This window comes from Pipistrellus kuhlii, unplaced genomic scaffold (assembly GCF_014108245.1).
Source record: "Pipistrellus kuhlii isolate mPipKuh1 unplaced genomic scaffold, mPipKuh1.p scaffold_m20_p_3, whole genome shotgun sequence".
Lineage (NCBI taxonomy): Eukaryota > Metazoa > Chordata > Mammalia > Chiroptera > Vespertilionidae > Pipistrellus > Pipistrellus kuhlii.
The window spans coordinates 84,517,379-84,534,634 of NW_023425529.1; the positions used below are offsets into that span (position 1 = coordinate 84,517,379).

General features: G+C 49.5%; 1 protein-coding gene across 33 annotated transcripts in view; it reads left to right on the forward strand.

The window, feature by feature from the left end:
- The window catches only part of CACNA1C (calcium voltage-gated channel subunit alpha1 C), a 562,813-nt gene extending 550,682 nt beyond the window's left edge, over nucleotides 1–12,131 (forward strand). For all 33 annotated transcript variants that reach the window (XM_045588407.1, XM_045588403.1, XM_045588416.1 and 30 more), the window contains 4 exons: nucleotides 23–126; nucleotides 451–554; nucleotides 2,596–2,931; nucleotides 4,651–12,131. In XM_045588407.1, the coding sequence (XP_045444363.1) occupies nucleotides 23–126; nucleotides 451–554; nucleotides 2,596–2,931; nucleotides 4,651–4,953 (847 nt within the window). In that variant the 3' untranslated portion in view covers nucleotides 4,954–12,131. The remainder of the gene's footprint in view (nucleotides 1–22; nucleotides 127–450; nucleotides 555–2,595; nucleotides 2,932–4,650) is intronic.
- Nucleotides 12,132–17,256: the final 5,125 nt, after the last annotated feature.

The following is a 17,256-nucleotide window of genomic DNA, read 5'->3' on the forward strand; positions in this document are numbered from 1 at the left end:
CCCCAGGAGTTCTCTGTTCCAGGCTCTCCTACCAGGATGAGGAAAGCCGGCAGTTGGCACCGCCAGAGGACAGGAGGGACACCCGGCAATCTCCAAAGAGGGGCTTCCTCCGCTCGGCCTCCCTGGGTAAGCCGCCACCACCTCGCTCTCCGATGTGGAGCCAGGGGCACCCCCAAATGACTGGTCAGCCACCCAGGGTGACAGAGACCATGGTGGCCTGACTGCAGCAATCCTAGACAGTAGGCTGGACAGATTTCCAAAGTGACGAGAGGGAATCCCAAGGGCAGGGCTTGTTGGCTTCGGACTTGGACTTAGGCTGCGTGGTGTGTGGCAGGGGAAGCTGAAGGGTAAAGAGGAGGTGTATACAGACCTTTCCCCTCCCTGGGCCCGAATCGGCCCAGACCCGGGCTCCTTTCCCTGCTCTGATCCGGTTCTTTGGCTCCCTTGCAGGTCGGAGGGCCTCCTTCCACCTAGAATGTCTGAAGCGACAGAAGAATCAAGGGGGAGACATCTCTCAGAAGACAGTCCTGCCCTTGCATCTGGTTCATCACCAGGTAGCCCACACTTCGGCCACTGGCCACCCCCAGTAGGCTAGGCAAAGTCCCCGAGTCACCAGTCTTCCCTTTCTCACACCACTGCTGCATCCCCACCCGCCTGGCAGCCCCAGGGGCGGGGCTTTTCCTACCCAAATGAGAGCCTTACCAAGTCTGCCATTTCCCAAGGCGGAGACCTAGAAAATACTGGCAAGCAGGAGCTCCCCACGGTCCCCAGATTCCGCCTGAGCTTTCTTCTTACAGTAGCACAGGTGTCGCCCACCCCCAAGACATTGGCTTACACCACTCAAGCAGATGTGGTTCTACCTAGAGTTGCTAGACACCTGGAAATTGAGCGGCACACAAATCCATCCACTGAAATACAGAAATGATCAGAGAACCAGCCAGCTACATGGTCAGGAGAAGGAAGTGATTTCCCAGGAAAATGGGTTCAGGGAGAGTTGACTGTTGACATTTTTTTTTTCTTCTTTTTTTAGCACGGATGACTCTGCAGTGTAAAATCCAAAGCGCATCAAAAATGCTCTTAGTATCTCAGAACTAATGGAGTCCTCAAAGAATTATCTAAGGCAGTCTCTTACCTAAAGTTTTTACTTCTTTAATTATGCACTCCCTTACCACAGGCCTATGTTTTCCTTTTTTCTTTCTTTCTTTCTTTCTTTCTTTCTTTCTTTCTTTCTTTCTTTCTTTCTTTTTTTTTTTTTACAAAAACATTCAACTATTCAACTGCTGATTAAAGTTTATGATTTGCACTAGAGGCTCAGTGCACGAAATTAGTACACTGATGGTGGGGGGAGAGGGGGAGGTCCCTCAGCCTGGCCTGCGCCCTCTCACAGTCTGGAACCCCTCACTCCTTACTGCCCATATACTCGCTTCTCCTTACCACTCGGCTCACTGCTCCTTAGTGCTGCCATGGAGGTGAGAGATGCTCCCACCATCTCCTCTGTCCTTGCCAGCCACGAGCCCAGTTTCTGGAACAGGCAACTGGCCACCCCCCAGTAGGCTAGACAAAGTCCCCAAGACTTTGGAGGCACACTGACCACCAGGGGGCAGCTCCACCATTGAGCATCTGCCACCTGGTGGTCAGTGTGCATCATAGCAGCTGATCATTCTGGCCATTCCACCATAATGCTCACTTAGGCTTTTATTGTATAGAGAAGATGGCCAATGTGACTTGGCTAAGTTGACACTATTTCATCTTTTTTTTAAAAATGCACTACTTTGCTTAGCTTGTGTGGCATTGTCCAATTGCATACTCTCTCCCAGGGCCCAGGGCCCAGGCTGGGGACCATCAAGAGCAGTGGCCAAGGACATCTGGCAGGCGGGGAGGGAGGTGGGGGACACCATATGTGATAGTTTCAAGGGTTTCTGAAAGTTTATTTCACTCATCTGTTCGATCATTTTGGAAGGCAAGAAACTCCTCTTTATTTACTACCTTCCACCCACATGGCAATGCCCCTTCTCTCTGCCTCTCGGGGTGGGCTCTCCCCCACGCTGCCCTGTGGATGGCATTACAGCACCTCACATGGGGGCAGAGGACACAGCCATGTAAATTGGCAAGACATCATTACTGGCCAGATGGATTGTAACAACTGAAACAGTGCGCACTGGTTTTGGCCAGCTCTTTGGATGCACAGTGTGCTTTCCCGCAGACCCTCCTTCACTCGGACCTCACATCAGCCCAAAGGGCTGTGTGTGGCTGTGCAGGTGACACAGGCACATCCTCTCGGGTCAACTGACAAGGAAGCCAAAGGGGGAGAACTCACAGCTGACAGGGTGGGGCCAGTGCTGATGGGCAGGTGAACCTGCCAACTGTCACAACTTTTGGAATTTAGAGGAGACAGGGTTACTTCAGACTGAGGTCATCAGAAAATGCGTTTTAGGACAGTTTACGTTTACTCTGGGACTTGATGAGGTAGGATTCAGGTGGGTGACATGGTGGTGTATGAGCTCCAGGCAGCTGGGACCAGCTGCGAGCAGTAGCTGCTGAGAGGCCTGCCCCGGCCTGACCATTGGGTAACCCGTGCTCCTTGTGTGTCCACAGGCATTGGCAGTGGCGGGTCTCAGCCCCCTCCTCCAGAGAAGCCATTCCCCCACCACGTTCCCCCGGCCCTGTGCCACGCCCCCGGCCACGCCCAGCAGCCGCGGCTGGCCCCCGCAGCCCATCCCCACCCTCCGGCTGGAAGGAACCGAGTCCACCGAGAAGCTCAACAGCAGCTTCCCATCCGTCCACTGCGGCTCCTGGTCGGGGGAGCCCACGCCCTGCGAGGCGGGCAGCAGCGCCACGCGGAGAGCCCGGCCGGTGTCCCTCACTGTGCCCAGCCAGGCCGGGGCCTGGGGCCGGCAGTTCCACGGCAGCGCCAGCAGCCTGGTGGAAGCAGTAAGTGACCCCGAGCACGGCACAGGGGGAGGAAAGGCCCGAGGCAGCAGGGCACTTTGCATGGAGCATCAAGAAACGGGTCCCCGGCTCTCTCCCAAGTGGACTGGGTGTCAGTCTCCTGGCCTGAAAGGCCCTGAGTGTCAGGGGGAAGAAGGGGGGGGAGGTTTGGAAACCTATGACCAATTAAATGGGTATTTAAAAAAACAAAACAAACTCTTTGATGATTCTAATTCCCAGCCAGAGTTGAGAGCCTCTAGTCTAGACCAAGAGCACCTTCGGGTCCACCGTGCTCGGCCCTGGTCAGAGCACAATTGCAGTCCTGGCGCCATATCTCGGGGCACCTCTGGCAAACTGGAACAGTCCCGAAGGAGGATGACTGGGTGGCAGGGTCCCTAAAACCACCACTCTGTGTGAGAACTGGTTGAGGGGTTGGGAAAGGAAACCTAGAGAGGAGGTGACTAACGAAGCCCTGATACCCCGCGCTGGCCTGTTGGCACGTCCTCCTCCCACACACCAAAGGGCTGTGGGCTCACTCCCCAGTCAGGGTGCATATGGGAGGCAGTCAATTGATGTTTCTTTCTCATATCAGTGTTTCTCTCTCTCCCTCCCTTCCGCTCACTCTAAAAATAAAAACATATCCTCGGGTGAGGACCACAGTAAAGGAGCGCTGACCTGCATCTCAGTCCTGTGAGGCTTTGTGTCGTGGACAAGAGTCTTAAATGCAGCACCGGAGTGCCTGGGCCAGCCTGACAGGCAGGCTGTAGCTAACAGGCAATCTTCCTAAACCAGGGCTTTCCTGTGCAATTGGGAGCCCCGTCACTGACATGTGTAAGCAAAGGCGATGCCTGTCCAGTCACCAGGCTGCCGCAGGAGCTGGGCGCTAACCCAGGTGGCTTCCCACGTGCCGTCTGACTCAAAACCCTGTGCTTCAAGCGCCTGTGTTGCCCCTTATTAGACCGCACATCTCCACTGAAACCTGCCGTGTGTAGACTGTCCTAGGTGAGGGGCCACCTCTAAGGAATAGGGTGTCTGCTCTGATGAGCTCACATGCTGGTGAGGAAAGACAGATAATAAGCATGCAGGGCAGGGGTGGAGCGATGGAGAAAAATTAAAAAATACACAAGATAAAGAGTAATGGGGGGAGCAGGGCCTAGAGGACTTAGAGAAAAGTGTTTTGTGCTTCCCTCCACTGCTTCCCCTGCCCACTGGCCAGCCTCCAGGAAGGAGGGAGGAGTTTGGCTGTGCCCACTGGCCCTTCCTGGCAGAGGCAGCAGAGGAGGCAGGGGCAAGTGCGGTGTTTGCACACATCACACTCAGAATCCGCACCCACAGACAGGCAGCGGGCAGTGGGCAAAACAGTTTCACCAAAGGTGAATGAAGGCTTCTGGGAAAGAATAAAATGGGATGCCAGGGAGGAGAACAGCCAGGGCAGAGGGTAGAACCCACTGCTCTGAGACTACCCCCTGCAGCTCCTTGGTGAGCCAAGTGTTCACGTATTTGTGAGTTTTTGAGGACGCCAGCCTGAAGGTCTCTGCTCCAGCCTGTGCATCCGGAACCTCCCTCCTTTCCTCTGAGCACCCGGACACGCTCCTGCCCTCACTCGCGCACGCACTCCCGAAGTCTCCAGTCGAAGTCCTTTGCTCTAACCCTAAACAGAAGGGTTGAGCTGCAGGAATAATGTTCCTCTTTGATTTTTCCTCATGGCCCTCCCCCCTTCAGGTCTTGATTTCGGAAGGACTGGGGCAGTTTGCCCAAGACCCCAAGTTTATCGAGGTCACAACCCAGGAGCTGGCTGACGCCTGCGACATGACCATCGAGGAGATGGAGAGCGCCGCAGACAACATCCTCAGCGGGGGCGCCCAGCAGAGCCCCAACGGCACCCTATTACCTTTTGTTAACTGCAGGGACCAGGGGCAGGACGGAGCAGGGGGCGAGCAGCCCGGGCCCTGTGGGCCCAGCCAAGAGCCTCAGCAGAGCCAGGAGGAGCTGCAGGACAGCAGAGCCTATGTCAGCAGCCTGTAGGAGCTGGGCTGGGAGATGCTGGGTTTTTTATTTGTCTCAATGTTCCTAAAGGGTTCGTTTCAGAAGTGCCTCACTGTTCTCGTGACCTGGAGTTAACGGAACAGCGTCTTCATTCATTTCGTTGGGACAAGACACAGAGTTGGGTGGTATGGAGAGTCAGCTTTTGGGGGGAAGGAAAAGCAGCAACCCCAGTTTGTGTCCAAGGAGGTAGAGTGGTGAGGAGAAGGAAGAGGAGGAGGAAGAGGTGAAAGGGTCAGGGAGGGAGTGAGAGAAGGCCTCCTGCCCTCCTGTGGTTTGGCAAGCCCTGTGCCAGGAACCAGCCTTCACCTTGGGCACTGGAGAGACCCTCTCAGCTTCCTGTGGCAGCCCCCACCAAAAAGGACCTTTGTCAAACGGGTGTCTTTCAACTTTGCTTGTACAAAACTCATTTTGCACATATTGTGTACGAGCCTCACTGTCCCCATAGAGCCAGGGCCCTGTGGATCTGCAGAAGGAGGCAGGCGTGACTCCCACCCCACCCCTACCACAGAGGGAAGAGCCAGCAGCAGGGGGCCAGGAGCTGGGAGCCCGGAGGGAGGGCGCTCGGCAAGGAGGCAGCTGCCCCGCCCCCACTCCCAACCGCCCGCTGCCACCCACCTACATCAGGATCACCTTCCCCTCAGAGGAGACCAGCCCCAGCCCGGAAGTCCAGCCTGCGGCGAGGGGGGCGGCACTGCCCACAGGAAGGGGCAGCCAGCACTGGACAAAGCCAGGAGGAGCCGGTTCTGTTGAGCGCTCCTCTGTCCTGTGGTTTGACATTTCTCTTGACAGCATGTTGCAGTTTTCATTTTGTTGTTTGGGGTTTTTTACTTTATTTTCCTGGGAGGAGGGAGGAAGAGGAGTGTTTGCGAAGTTCAGTAGCCGCCCCCTCACTGTTTCCCTCTTGCAAATGTAAACCGGGTCTAGTTGGATGGTGTCATTAAACGGGTGTGGCTTCCTTTTCCTACCGAGGGTCCTGGCAGCCACGTGGGAGAGTTTTACCGGATGTTGTGTATGCCCAGTAACTGATATGGTTTCCGTAGGTAGTAAACATGGTTTTCGATTGGTTTTGTAATTTAAAGGTAATCAGCAATGCACTTCACAGGGTCTTGCACAGATGGGTGAGTGAGGGGTGAGGGGTTCTCTCTCAAGCTGGGTGTATGGGTGGCCGGAAGAGAGGAAGCGCGTTCGAGAGTCTCTGAGTGTGATCCGCATGTCGTGGGTTGTCTGTTTGCGTGTGTCAGCGTGTGTATGTGCGCCCACGCAGGGGCCTGCACCCTGTGAGCGTGCAGCGCCCCGTTTCTGGGTTAACTGGGGGGATCTGAATCCAGGGCCATTTGAGAGCAAAAACAAATCACTGTCTCTGCTTCTGAAACAGGAATCAGTAACTTTGCATTTTCTGTCCCACAAGATATGCAAAAACAATGCAATAATATTCATTTTAAAAATACAATTGTGAGTCTTGTTGGCATTAAAACTGTATTTTAAAAAAACACAGAAATTTAAGGAAAAACTCAAGAAGGTGTTTTGCTTCTATATATTCCGTGTAATGTTTTATTGCATTGATAATGTTTCTGTTGAAGAAACCGTTATACTTGAATTCAGGTCAGTTTCAGTATTTTACAATTATTTTTTTAAAATTGAATTGCAATTGTGCCAAGCGAATATAATGAATTAAGTTTGTTTTTGAATTCACCTCTTGTATATTTTGCTGCATGTAAGTAAATCATTTTGTATTTGGAGTGTGACAAGCTTTACCTTTGAACTCTTAAGTGCTTTTCTATGTGTGGTTGGGGGAAGGGAGGCTTTTTTTTTTTTTTAGTTTGTACAATGAGCAAAGGTTTCACCAGTGTAAACCATTATTCTGCTACCCACCAACAGGTTTGGACATTACTGTTTTGCATATCTTGTGTTTGCTTCTGTTTCCCTCAACTTTCCCAAAACTATATGACAGACATATTTGTACTACATCTCATTTGAGAGACCAGGCCATATCTCACTCCAATCGTCACTCCATCTACTCTGCACCAGCTCTCTGTTTGGGTATTTCTCTGGGAACAGCCCTTGCTGTGAGGGGTCGTGAGGCATTCTGACTGGCTCTGTCCTCACTGCGCTAGCCTCTACATACCCCAAAGGAGAGGAGGGGTGGCTGACTTTCCACTCCCACAGCAGTTTGCTCAATGGTTTTTCAGAAAAGTATCCACTGACCAAGAGGACAGGAGGAGAGTTGGGCTGGCAGGAGGGGAAGGACATCCTGGCTCTGGCAACTGGTCTACCCAAACTCAGACAGCAGGGCCTAGAAAAAATGTGTGTCCTTCCAAAAGTCAGCTCTGTCTTGCTCGTCTCTCCATCTTTTCTTCATTCTGGGACAGGACTTCCTGCCGAGCCCCGTGGTGTGTGTGGCAGCTGTGCAGGGGACCTCACATAAGAGATGCAGCATCAGGGGCTCACAGGGGTGGTGGAACCAGGGGTTTTGTGGGAGCTTCTCTCATGCCAGTTTGCATCACCCTATGATGCTGCCCTCTGAGTATATTCCAGGAGTGATGGTCAAAAAGGGGTGGCTTGGGGGAAACAGGACTCAACCGTTCATCTGGCCTTTACCCATCGGATCTCTTCCAGTCCATGTGCTCTCAGCCTTCTTGGCACTTAGATACGCAAACTAGATGTTCAAGTTGGGAAAGTCCATTCCTCAATGAAGATGAGCTTTGTTTCCATGAACTGATTCATGAACACATGGAGAAATGGGCCAGGAGCTCCCAGTTTAATTCTAGTCTAAAACCAGAAGAGTTTCTTCCCGTTTCTCCAAGCCCAACCCATCCAAACTTTCTTGATTCCATCTCAGTGCCATTAACGTCTTCTAGACTTTAGGTTTAGGGGTTACCCTGTGTCTAGTTTCCCAAAATGCCTGCCACTGTGCCCCTAAGATGTCAGTTATGATAGAGAAGGGAGCCCTTTTAGATTGATATCTGGTTCTTACTGTACACTTGATCCCTAGATAAAATTTGGAATATTAATTCACACACACATATACACACACACACACACACACACACACCCTTTTCATGCTGCACTCTATTTTTTTCCTTTTGGACTTTTCATCTGCATCGCCACAGCTCATTGGCCAGCAGCATGAGCCACAGGCTGGCTTGTTCCAGCTACTCCCAGGGCCCTGCCTAAGTATGGCCCCTTGTTTTTCTCCACTTTCCCCAAAGGCTCCCTTCTTTACAGTCCACTTTGTTCAGAAGACCAGCTGGCCTTTCTCCCTGCCCCATGAGACCAGTGCCAGCATCAGCCGTAACCAGGGCACCTTGCCCTGCGCTGCTGTGAAGGAAAGGAGCTTCAGAGGACAGCGCCCAGTCTAGGGTCTTTCTGAACCTGACCTCATGCTGGACTCGTGCAGGATGGACATTTGGTGCCTGCCATCATCACAGACTAGTAAAATCTGTTGTGAAAGCAATGACCCTCATCCACCGTATGCTGGCTGATGTAGAACTTTCCCCATGACCTTGTGAAGCAAAGTGGTAGAATCTTCTGAAAACCTTGGGGCAGCAAGAGAAAAGCAGACAGTGCTGAGTGAGGACTGGAAGGGCCTCTTAAGTTCTGGGTTTGGGTGCACTTTGTTTTTATTTTCTTCTGATTAGCCCAGCCTTTTTTATATCCAGACCTTGGTCCATTACCAATTATTACTCGTGTGCATGGCTCCGTTAAGCAGAGGGGTTAGAAGATTCTTTTGGGTCTGGAGGTAAAAGGAGACTTTTCCCCTAGATTTTGGCTTGATTCATGAATTTTTCTCTGCTTTGCTTTAGAAGCTATTAGTTACAGTCCCTTCCTCAGCCTCTAGTCTGATAGACATCCCTCTGGACAAAGGAGCAAGACTTCCTTACTCAGTCTCCTTCTCCTCTGAGCCCTGCTCTCCAGTCTCAGGAGGTTGTTTGCAGTGCAACTGCCTGTCACTTCCGCATGGCCATGGCCTTGGGATCCTGCTTAGCCTGCTCTGGGCATAGTCGGCAACCAGGGGAGAAGTGTGCCTCACTACCTCAGCAATGACTTTCTGAGAAATAAGCACCTGAAGAGGAGGAGTTTGGAAGTCACCAAAAGGGTGATGGTTGTTTTACAGAGGCCCGTCCTTCCTAAAGGCCAAGGAATAGAACGAGAACTTGAATTAGGCCTAAGGAGCCCAGGCAGTCAGCGTTTTAGCCAGAATCAGACCTGTTGCTAAGGAAGATGACAGCCTCCATCCCTACCAGGCCCGGAGAATTGAAATATCATCATCTAAGTGTTAGAAGCAGTTTAGCAAAGAGACCAAGAGAAAGGGCAGCTGGTTTTAGAAGGACCTCTTTCCACGCCAGGGGAGTAAAAAACGTGCTGATAGAGGCCAGGCCAGTTCCGATTTTAAAGACATGGCTCTGGACTGGGGAGAGTGTAAGCACAGAGAGAACTGGAGGAGAAATGGGGCAAAGGGGCATGTTTTGACTTCCTGTGTCTGTTCCCATGTTATGGAAAGAAGTGTCCAATTCGGCCACTCACAATGGCCACAGAGAGGCCCATGTCTTGAGGATCTACAGTGGAAGAAGATAAAAGTAGAAATTTTTTTCTCACATTGTTTCCCAACCAAATCAAAGTAATCTGGCTAGATGTGGGGTGCCTGTCACCCTGTCCTTCCCTCTCTGCAGATGTCCCCACCCTCGTGTTAGCCAGTGCACTACTGAAGCAAGCCCCAGTCAGAGGCAGGGGTGAGACTCGCAGTCACCACCGCCCAGCTTCTCCAGCACACAGCTGAGGAGGCATGAGGGAAGGCGGTGAGGGAAGGATGTGTCCTGCAACTGTTGGGGGCTCTGTCCCCTTCCCTACGCAGCTCTCTCTGTTTCAGCCTCCTGTCCCAACCCCCTAGGCCCTCTTCTCCCCCCCTCCCCACAAGTCTATTGAGACAGAATAAAAGGAGTCCCGAGAGCAATTCTCACATAGTTTTTTTGTGAAGCCATTTCTGGTGTTCACTTTATTTATTTATTTATTTGTGTATTTATTTATTTATTTTTCAAAGCAATGAAGCCAGATACCAACACAACAGGCAAACGGATGCCTGCCGGGTTTCCACATTGTCGGGAAGACATTTGAACACGTACACATACATACACAAATACACATACACACACAAATATACTCACACACTCATATACTCACACACTCATATACTCACACACATATACACTCACACACACACCAATATCCTTGAGGGACAAGTGCTGGTGCCAGGGCTGAGCGCTAGACAATGATTTGTCTCTGCCCAGAAGGGGAGAGGGTGGAAATAGTGCCATCTGAACCTAACATGACTGGGAATGTAAACATCTTAATTCATCTACGCTAGGAAAATGCTGCTCCTCCTAGAATCAAGACCTCTTCCTCACAGGATTTTAAGAGGCTCAGCTCCCATCAGCTGAGGGGAAAGACCTCTGCTTTTTGGTGGATTGGGAAAGCACGGACTCTGTCTCTGGAAGGGAACTCAAGACCACGCTAGACTCTCCCTTCTAAGTTAAACTCACAACCAAGAGTAGAGGCAGAGTTACGATTGTTCTCTACTAAATTAAGGAAGACAACGACTGTATAATTAAACAAAAGCTTGAAGTGTCACACCACCAGAGTCAAATATCCTTCACTCCAAGGATGCTGGCCTTTTCACAGGTGTGCTCCCTGCTGTGGGCAGCCCATGCTCCTTGTTTTCAGAATCTAAATCATCTCATTTGTATCAGGCTCCTAGAAAGGGCCATGACACTTAATAACCATGAATTGGTCATTTGCTACACATCTACCATCTAAAAGTCACTCGCACGACTCATAAATAGGAAAATGCCATTATCAAACACAAAGTCCTTGGAGGGAAAAGTGAGGTGATTTCTATGTGAGGAAATACAGAAACGGACAGAATAATTCCTGTTCACAGTTTGGGCCTGAGAACTCGTGCTCTGATGTTTGCACCACCCTCGTGTTTAGAAGCTGGGAGTGAGGAACGGGTGAGCAGACATCAGCCTTGGCAGTGGCGCTGCTACAGGAGCCTGAGGACTGCACATTTCAAAGCCCCTCCCCCTTCCTACCCCCAGGAAGTCCCCCGAGCCTGCAGCCGGAGGAGAGGAGAGAAGGCCACTTGCTATAGAGCCACAGGAAGAAGTAGAGGATGCGCACTGAGCCCTGGCCCAACCCCTTCCTCTAAGGACTCCCAACATGGAGAAACTTACTGAGGCTTGAAAGGAGAAAACAAAACTTGAAAGCCACGGATAGATGGCATTAAGCCAATAATCCTGTGCAAAGGGCTCCTTCAGAAGGCAACTCAACGCTGTGGGCGCCTCTCTGCCTGCTCAAGCCACACATCACACATTGGCCACGTCCATTCCCCACACGTGGACTCCATCTCTGACTCCCCACCCAGGATATGCACCACCCAGGGCATAGCTGGTCTCCCTGTGCCTGGGGGAACAGGGCCTAGCACACAAGTAGGCTGTGGGTGTCAAAGGCATACACAGGATTTGCAGCCTGGGATGGAAAAACACACACATTTATTAAGAAATAGGGTGGCAGGTCCCCAGTTGGTGAACCACTGGAAAGTCTATTACTCTCATAATTTTCCCATTTTATTTTAATCCCAGCGGTACCAAGCAAGACTTCCCTTCATGTAAGGAGCTCCAGGTCCAGCCCGCCCATCCATCCCTCTTCTCCTCACATCCTCCATCCTCTCGCTCAGGCCAACCTTCATACCCCCAAACCAAGCTGTGTCATGCTTGTTCTCAGAGAGATGCAGAAAGATGGACAGTGCCTCCATGGTCACCCCAATGCCTGTCATCACCCCCGCACATCTGCACACCCCACCCCTTCCCCTCCAGGCTCCACGGATTTGCAGTCTTACTATTGTAAATACTGTTGTACAGTTTGTAATCATCAAATAATCCCGTTGTCAGAGGCCTCGCCTGCTGCGCCTTCTCGCCCTTGAGAAAGGCCAGGGAATCTACAAGGGGCGACCTTTCCAGAAGAGCTTCAGGGTGATGATCTCTGTGTGAGACGCTATGTATATTCCTGTAAGATTGCATTTTTATCTGAGGAATAATGTTATTTAAAAAAGCAAAAACAAAAACAAAAAAATAAGAATTGCAAATAAATTTCTTAAAAACATCTACACTGGTGTGTTGTATCTTCCCTCTTCTATATTCCTTCTCTTCTCTTGTTTCCTAGAGGTCACGAAATATACTTACCTCTCAAATTACCATCTTATTCTCCAAAGAGGAGAGGGTTGTGGAGAACATGGGAAACCGGAATATGATGGAAATCTCTAACCTTATTTCTGGGTGGATCTCTTCCTCCCAATGAAAGGGTTAACAGGAAAATGTTCAAAAGTTGACAAGACAGAAACGGAAGGATTAAATGGATAATCCACAAAATAGAAGAGGTGTCCCCCCAAATATTTGGAAAGGCACAAAATTGGTTTTTGAATGAATGAAAGGAAGAAGAGTGGAAGGAAAGAGGGAAGGAAGGAGGAAGGGAGGGAAGGAGGGAGGAAGGGAAGGAGGGACGGATGGGGGAGGGAGGAAGGGAAGGAGGGAGGGAACATATTCAAGACCTACCCTAGGATGAAGTTACTCTATCTTGGATGTGGCTATGCCTTCTTGAATGGCAGTAAAAGGAGAGGAGGTACAGCTGGGGGCAGAATTAAACAAAACCAAGGGCGCATGTCACCAAGGAAGTCATCCCTTGTGTGTGTGTGTGTGTGTGTGTGTGGCGGGGGGAGAGGGGGCTCACTTTTGCTTTCTAATTTGGTGTCAACTATTAGGTCTGGCCTGACCTTCAACCTCTCTCCCAACATTATATCTGCTTCTGCCCATCTCTCCCTTTCTCCCCTCAAGGGAACATGGTAATTTATCTGGTTGGTTAGAGCAGTGGTCAGCAAACTCATTAATCAACAGAGCCAAATATCAACAGTATAACAATAGAAATTTCTTTTGAGAGTCAAAAACAGACTTCTGCGCATGGGCCACGAAGTTTCAATCACACTGTATGTGCACTCCCGCACATGGTATTTTGTGGAAAAGCCACACTCAAGGGGTCAAAGAGCCACATGTGGCTCGAGAGCCGCAGTTTGCCGACAACTTGGTTAAAGTATTAGATATTAATTGGGCCACAGTTACTAATAGGCTGATTACTGCATGGTCAAAAGTCCATATATAGTGCTAGCTGGTTTGCTCAATAATTGTTGGCCCAAGGACTGAAAGATACATAGGTATTTGGTTGCAGGCTCAATCCTCAGCCCCATCAGGGAGCATGCAGGAGGCAACCAATCTATAATATGTGTCATTCTCACATCTATGTTTCTCTCTGTGTCTCTCTCCTCCCTTCTAATCTCTCCAATCAATGGGGGGGGGGGGATATCCTCTGGTGAGGATTAATAACAACAAAAAGTCAATATACATACATGACACTCTCTTGTACTTTATTTTTCCTGCTTCTTTATAGTAAGCAGAATGAAGGATTCTTTCTCTATATCTCTGCCTCTTTCTTTCTCTCTCCCTGATTCCATATGGCTTGCCAGCCACCTGGGCTCAGAAGTTGCTCAATCTCCTGCTCTTCACAAACACATTTAGAGACATCAGCCCCAGAATTTTGGCTGCGGGAAGTGGGGGAGTAAAAGACCCTAAACTGACGATATGAGCCAAAATGATGGGGTCCACACCAGCCTTCACAGAGCCCCACACTGTACATTGTTAGACATTATTCCGGCTAACAATAAAATAGCACTGGTATTTGTAATTGGCTACAATTGCATTTATACGATTTCCCAGGGAATCCTACAGGGAGGAGAGGCAGAGCAGGACCTGCACTCTTGAATAGCTTAAGTAGCATCCAAATCCCATGTTACCCCATCAAATAGGTTGGCCATCTAGCCCAGGTGCTCAATGAGGCCTCTCACATACAGCTCCACTGGCCAGATGGTGCTCATCTCAGTAGCCCTTGCAGACCGGCTCCAGCTGCTGATGCCCTCCAGTGAGTTCTCCACTGCCCCGCAGGCCATGTTTTGGACCAGCCTGGCCCACGCCCTCTGGCAAGTCTCCTTAGCAGCGGCAGGCATTCAGCAATGTGTGCCCCTGGGGCAGCCAGGCCCCTCCAAGGAGGTCTGAGTCAGCCTTGAAGTGAATGGTGGGGAGAGCTTTTCTAAGTTCTTAGTTCGTGATTTCCTCTTCCTGGGCCCTAGAAGCAATAACTGTTTTTTTACTTACTGCTTCTAGTTTGCTAGTCACCGTTTATAAGTTACAACTCTTTAGATTGTTTTCTGTTCAAATAACTGGTGTGGTGTCTGTCTCCTGATTGGGCCCTGACAGAGAACTGGTGCTGGGAGTAGTCTGAAGAGACAGACACTCAGAGTTGGGATTTGAGAGTGGATTTGGTCTCCTGTCTGGGCCTGAGTGCAGAGCAGAGCTCCTGGCCAATAGGAAATTGGATGCCAGCTATTCCTGATATACAGTGAAGTGCTAATTAATTAAAGTATTAACTGTGATTGGTTGTGATGAAGTGCTAATTAAAACAAATGCCTTGGGAGCCCAAGTGGCTGCTATACATGGTTGTCATTGACTTTCCTGAGTACATTGCAGACAATACCAGAAAGAAAGACAAGCTCAAGATTATAGTCTGAGAATCAGAGAGCTTCCGTGGAAATCCTATTATAGCCTCTTTATTTCTTGTAACCAACCACAGGGCTAATAATGAAAAATATCAAAATTACAATAAAAAATGCAGGTATTTAAAATTTTGCTTTAAGAAAGATAGTAAATTACATAGAATTGGTTTTAAGAATAACATTTCTGATACAGAAGGGAGGATCCAAGATAGCTGCACAGGTAAACACCTAACCGCAGCCACACACAACAATTTCAATAAAATACAACTAAAATATAAAATGGACATTACCCAGAACTACAGGAAAATCAACTAACTGGAAATTCTAAAACAAGAAGGAAAGAGAAAACCAGAAGGAAAAGCAGAGGAGCTGTAAAAGCCCAAGGTAGGGAGACACTTTGTGCACACAGAGAGGACGGAGCCAGAGAGGAGGGGAGGCTGAGTGCCTGGCTGGCATTCCCTAGCGGGAAAGAGATAAAAGCTCCGGACTGTGCTGAACCCCAGATCCGACAGCACTAAACCTCAGTTCTAGGCCAGACTCTGGGGACCCAGGATCATACAGAGGGAGCCTGGGCTGTGAGGCGGAATCTCAGGGGAGCAGCGAAAGGCAGAGCCCCCAGAGGTGTGCACATTACGCGCAGAGGACTGACTGTTGACTCTGCTGCTAGACTGCCCTAGTGGGAAGGAGACAAAAGCTCTGGACTGTGCTGGGCCCCAGTTTTGACTGCACTGAGCCCCAGTACTGGGCCAGACCCCAGGACCCAGGCTCATACAGAGGGAGCCTGGGCTGAAAGGCGGAAACCTGGGGGAGCCGCGAAAGGAGGTCCCAGAGGTGCACACATTGCACGCAGAGAACGGACGGTTGGCTGTGCCGCTGGATTGCCCTAGCGAGAGGGAGACAAAAGCTCCAGACTGCTCTGAACCCCACTTCCAACCCCACTTCCAACTGAACTGAACCCCAGTTCCAGGCTCATTGGGGGAGAGCCTAGACTGTTTGGTGGTGGGCGAAACTCGAGGGTGCCTTTCTCTCAGAGGTGCTTGTGGCGAGTATCAAAGGACACTGAGGAACACTGAGACTCATGAGCCTCATAGGGTGGGGCTGACGGAAGCCAAGGCTGTAGGCTCCATCCTGAAACTCCGCCCCATCCAAGCTGAACACAGAGACTTTTAAGGCTACCAACTCAGGGAAGATGTGAAAATGCCGAGACAAGGAAACAGATCACAAACAAAGGACAAAAAACGACTGGATATAGAGTTGAAAACCACGCTTATAAGGTTTTTCAAGAATTTCCTAGAAAAGGCCGATAAGACCTATGAGGATATGAAAAGGGATCAACTAGGCCGGGACCGGTTTGGCTTAATGCACATGTGTCAAACACAAGGCCCGAGGGCCAAATCCGTCCCGCCAGGCCTTGCAATGTGGCCCGCACCGCGCTGTCATCACTGCACTTCGCTGCGTTTCCATCACAATGACACTTTATGATGGTTCAGTAAACCATTCGGCCCGTGATTTAGGCTGGATTTTAGATTTTGGCCCCTTCTCTGATTGAGTTCGACACCCCTAGCTTAATGGATAGAGCGTCTGCTTGGGGACTGAAGGTCCTGGGTTCGATTCCGATCAAGGGCATGTACCTTGGTTGCGGGCATATTCCCAGTAGGGGTGTGCAAGAGGCAGCTGATCGATGACTCTCTCTCATCGATGTTTCTAACTCTCTATCTCTCTCCATTCCTCTCTGTACAAAATTAATAAAATATTTAACAAAAAAAAAGAAAAGGGGTCAACTAGAAATAATAAGGGATCAACAAAAAATAATAAGGGATCAACAAGAAATAATAATGGATCAACAAGAAATAATGAGGGATCAACAAGAAATAAAGAATACATTGTCTGAAATAAAAAATATTATACAGAGTCCTAAAAGCAGAATGGAAGATCATAAGAATCAAGTCAAAGATGTGGAACATAAAGAGCCAGAAGACACTCCTCCACAGAAGCAAGAAGACAAGAGAATCCAGAAAGTTGAAGATAATGTAAGAAACCTTGGGACAACTTCAAGCAAACCAACATCAGAATTATGGGCATCCCAGAAGATGAGAGAGAGCAAGACACCGAAAACATACTGAAAGAAATAGTGACAGGAAACTTCCCCCACCTGGTGAAAGAATTAAACTTACAAGTCCAGGAAGCACACAGAACCCCAAACAAAAGGAACTCAAAGAGGACCACACCAAGACAAATCATAATTAAAATCCCAAGAGCAAAAGACAAAGAGGAAATATTAAAAGCAGCAAGAGCAAAGCAGGTAGTTACCTATAAAGGAGCACCCATACCATTGTCAGCTGATTTCTCAACAGAAATCATGCAGGCCAGACGGGAATGGCAAGAAATATTCAAGGTGATGAATAGCAAGAATCTATAGCCAAAAATAATCTACTCAGCAAAGCTATCACTCAGAATCGATGGCCAGATAAAGAGCTTCACTGATTAAAAAAAAAAGCTAAAGGAGTTCATCACCACCAAACCAGAATTATATGAATTGCTGAAAGGGGTTCTTTCAGAAGAGAAAGAAAATAAAGATAAAAATTATGAACAACAAATACGTAACTATCAACAAGTGAATCTAAAAACCAAGG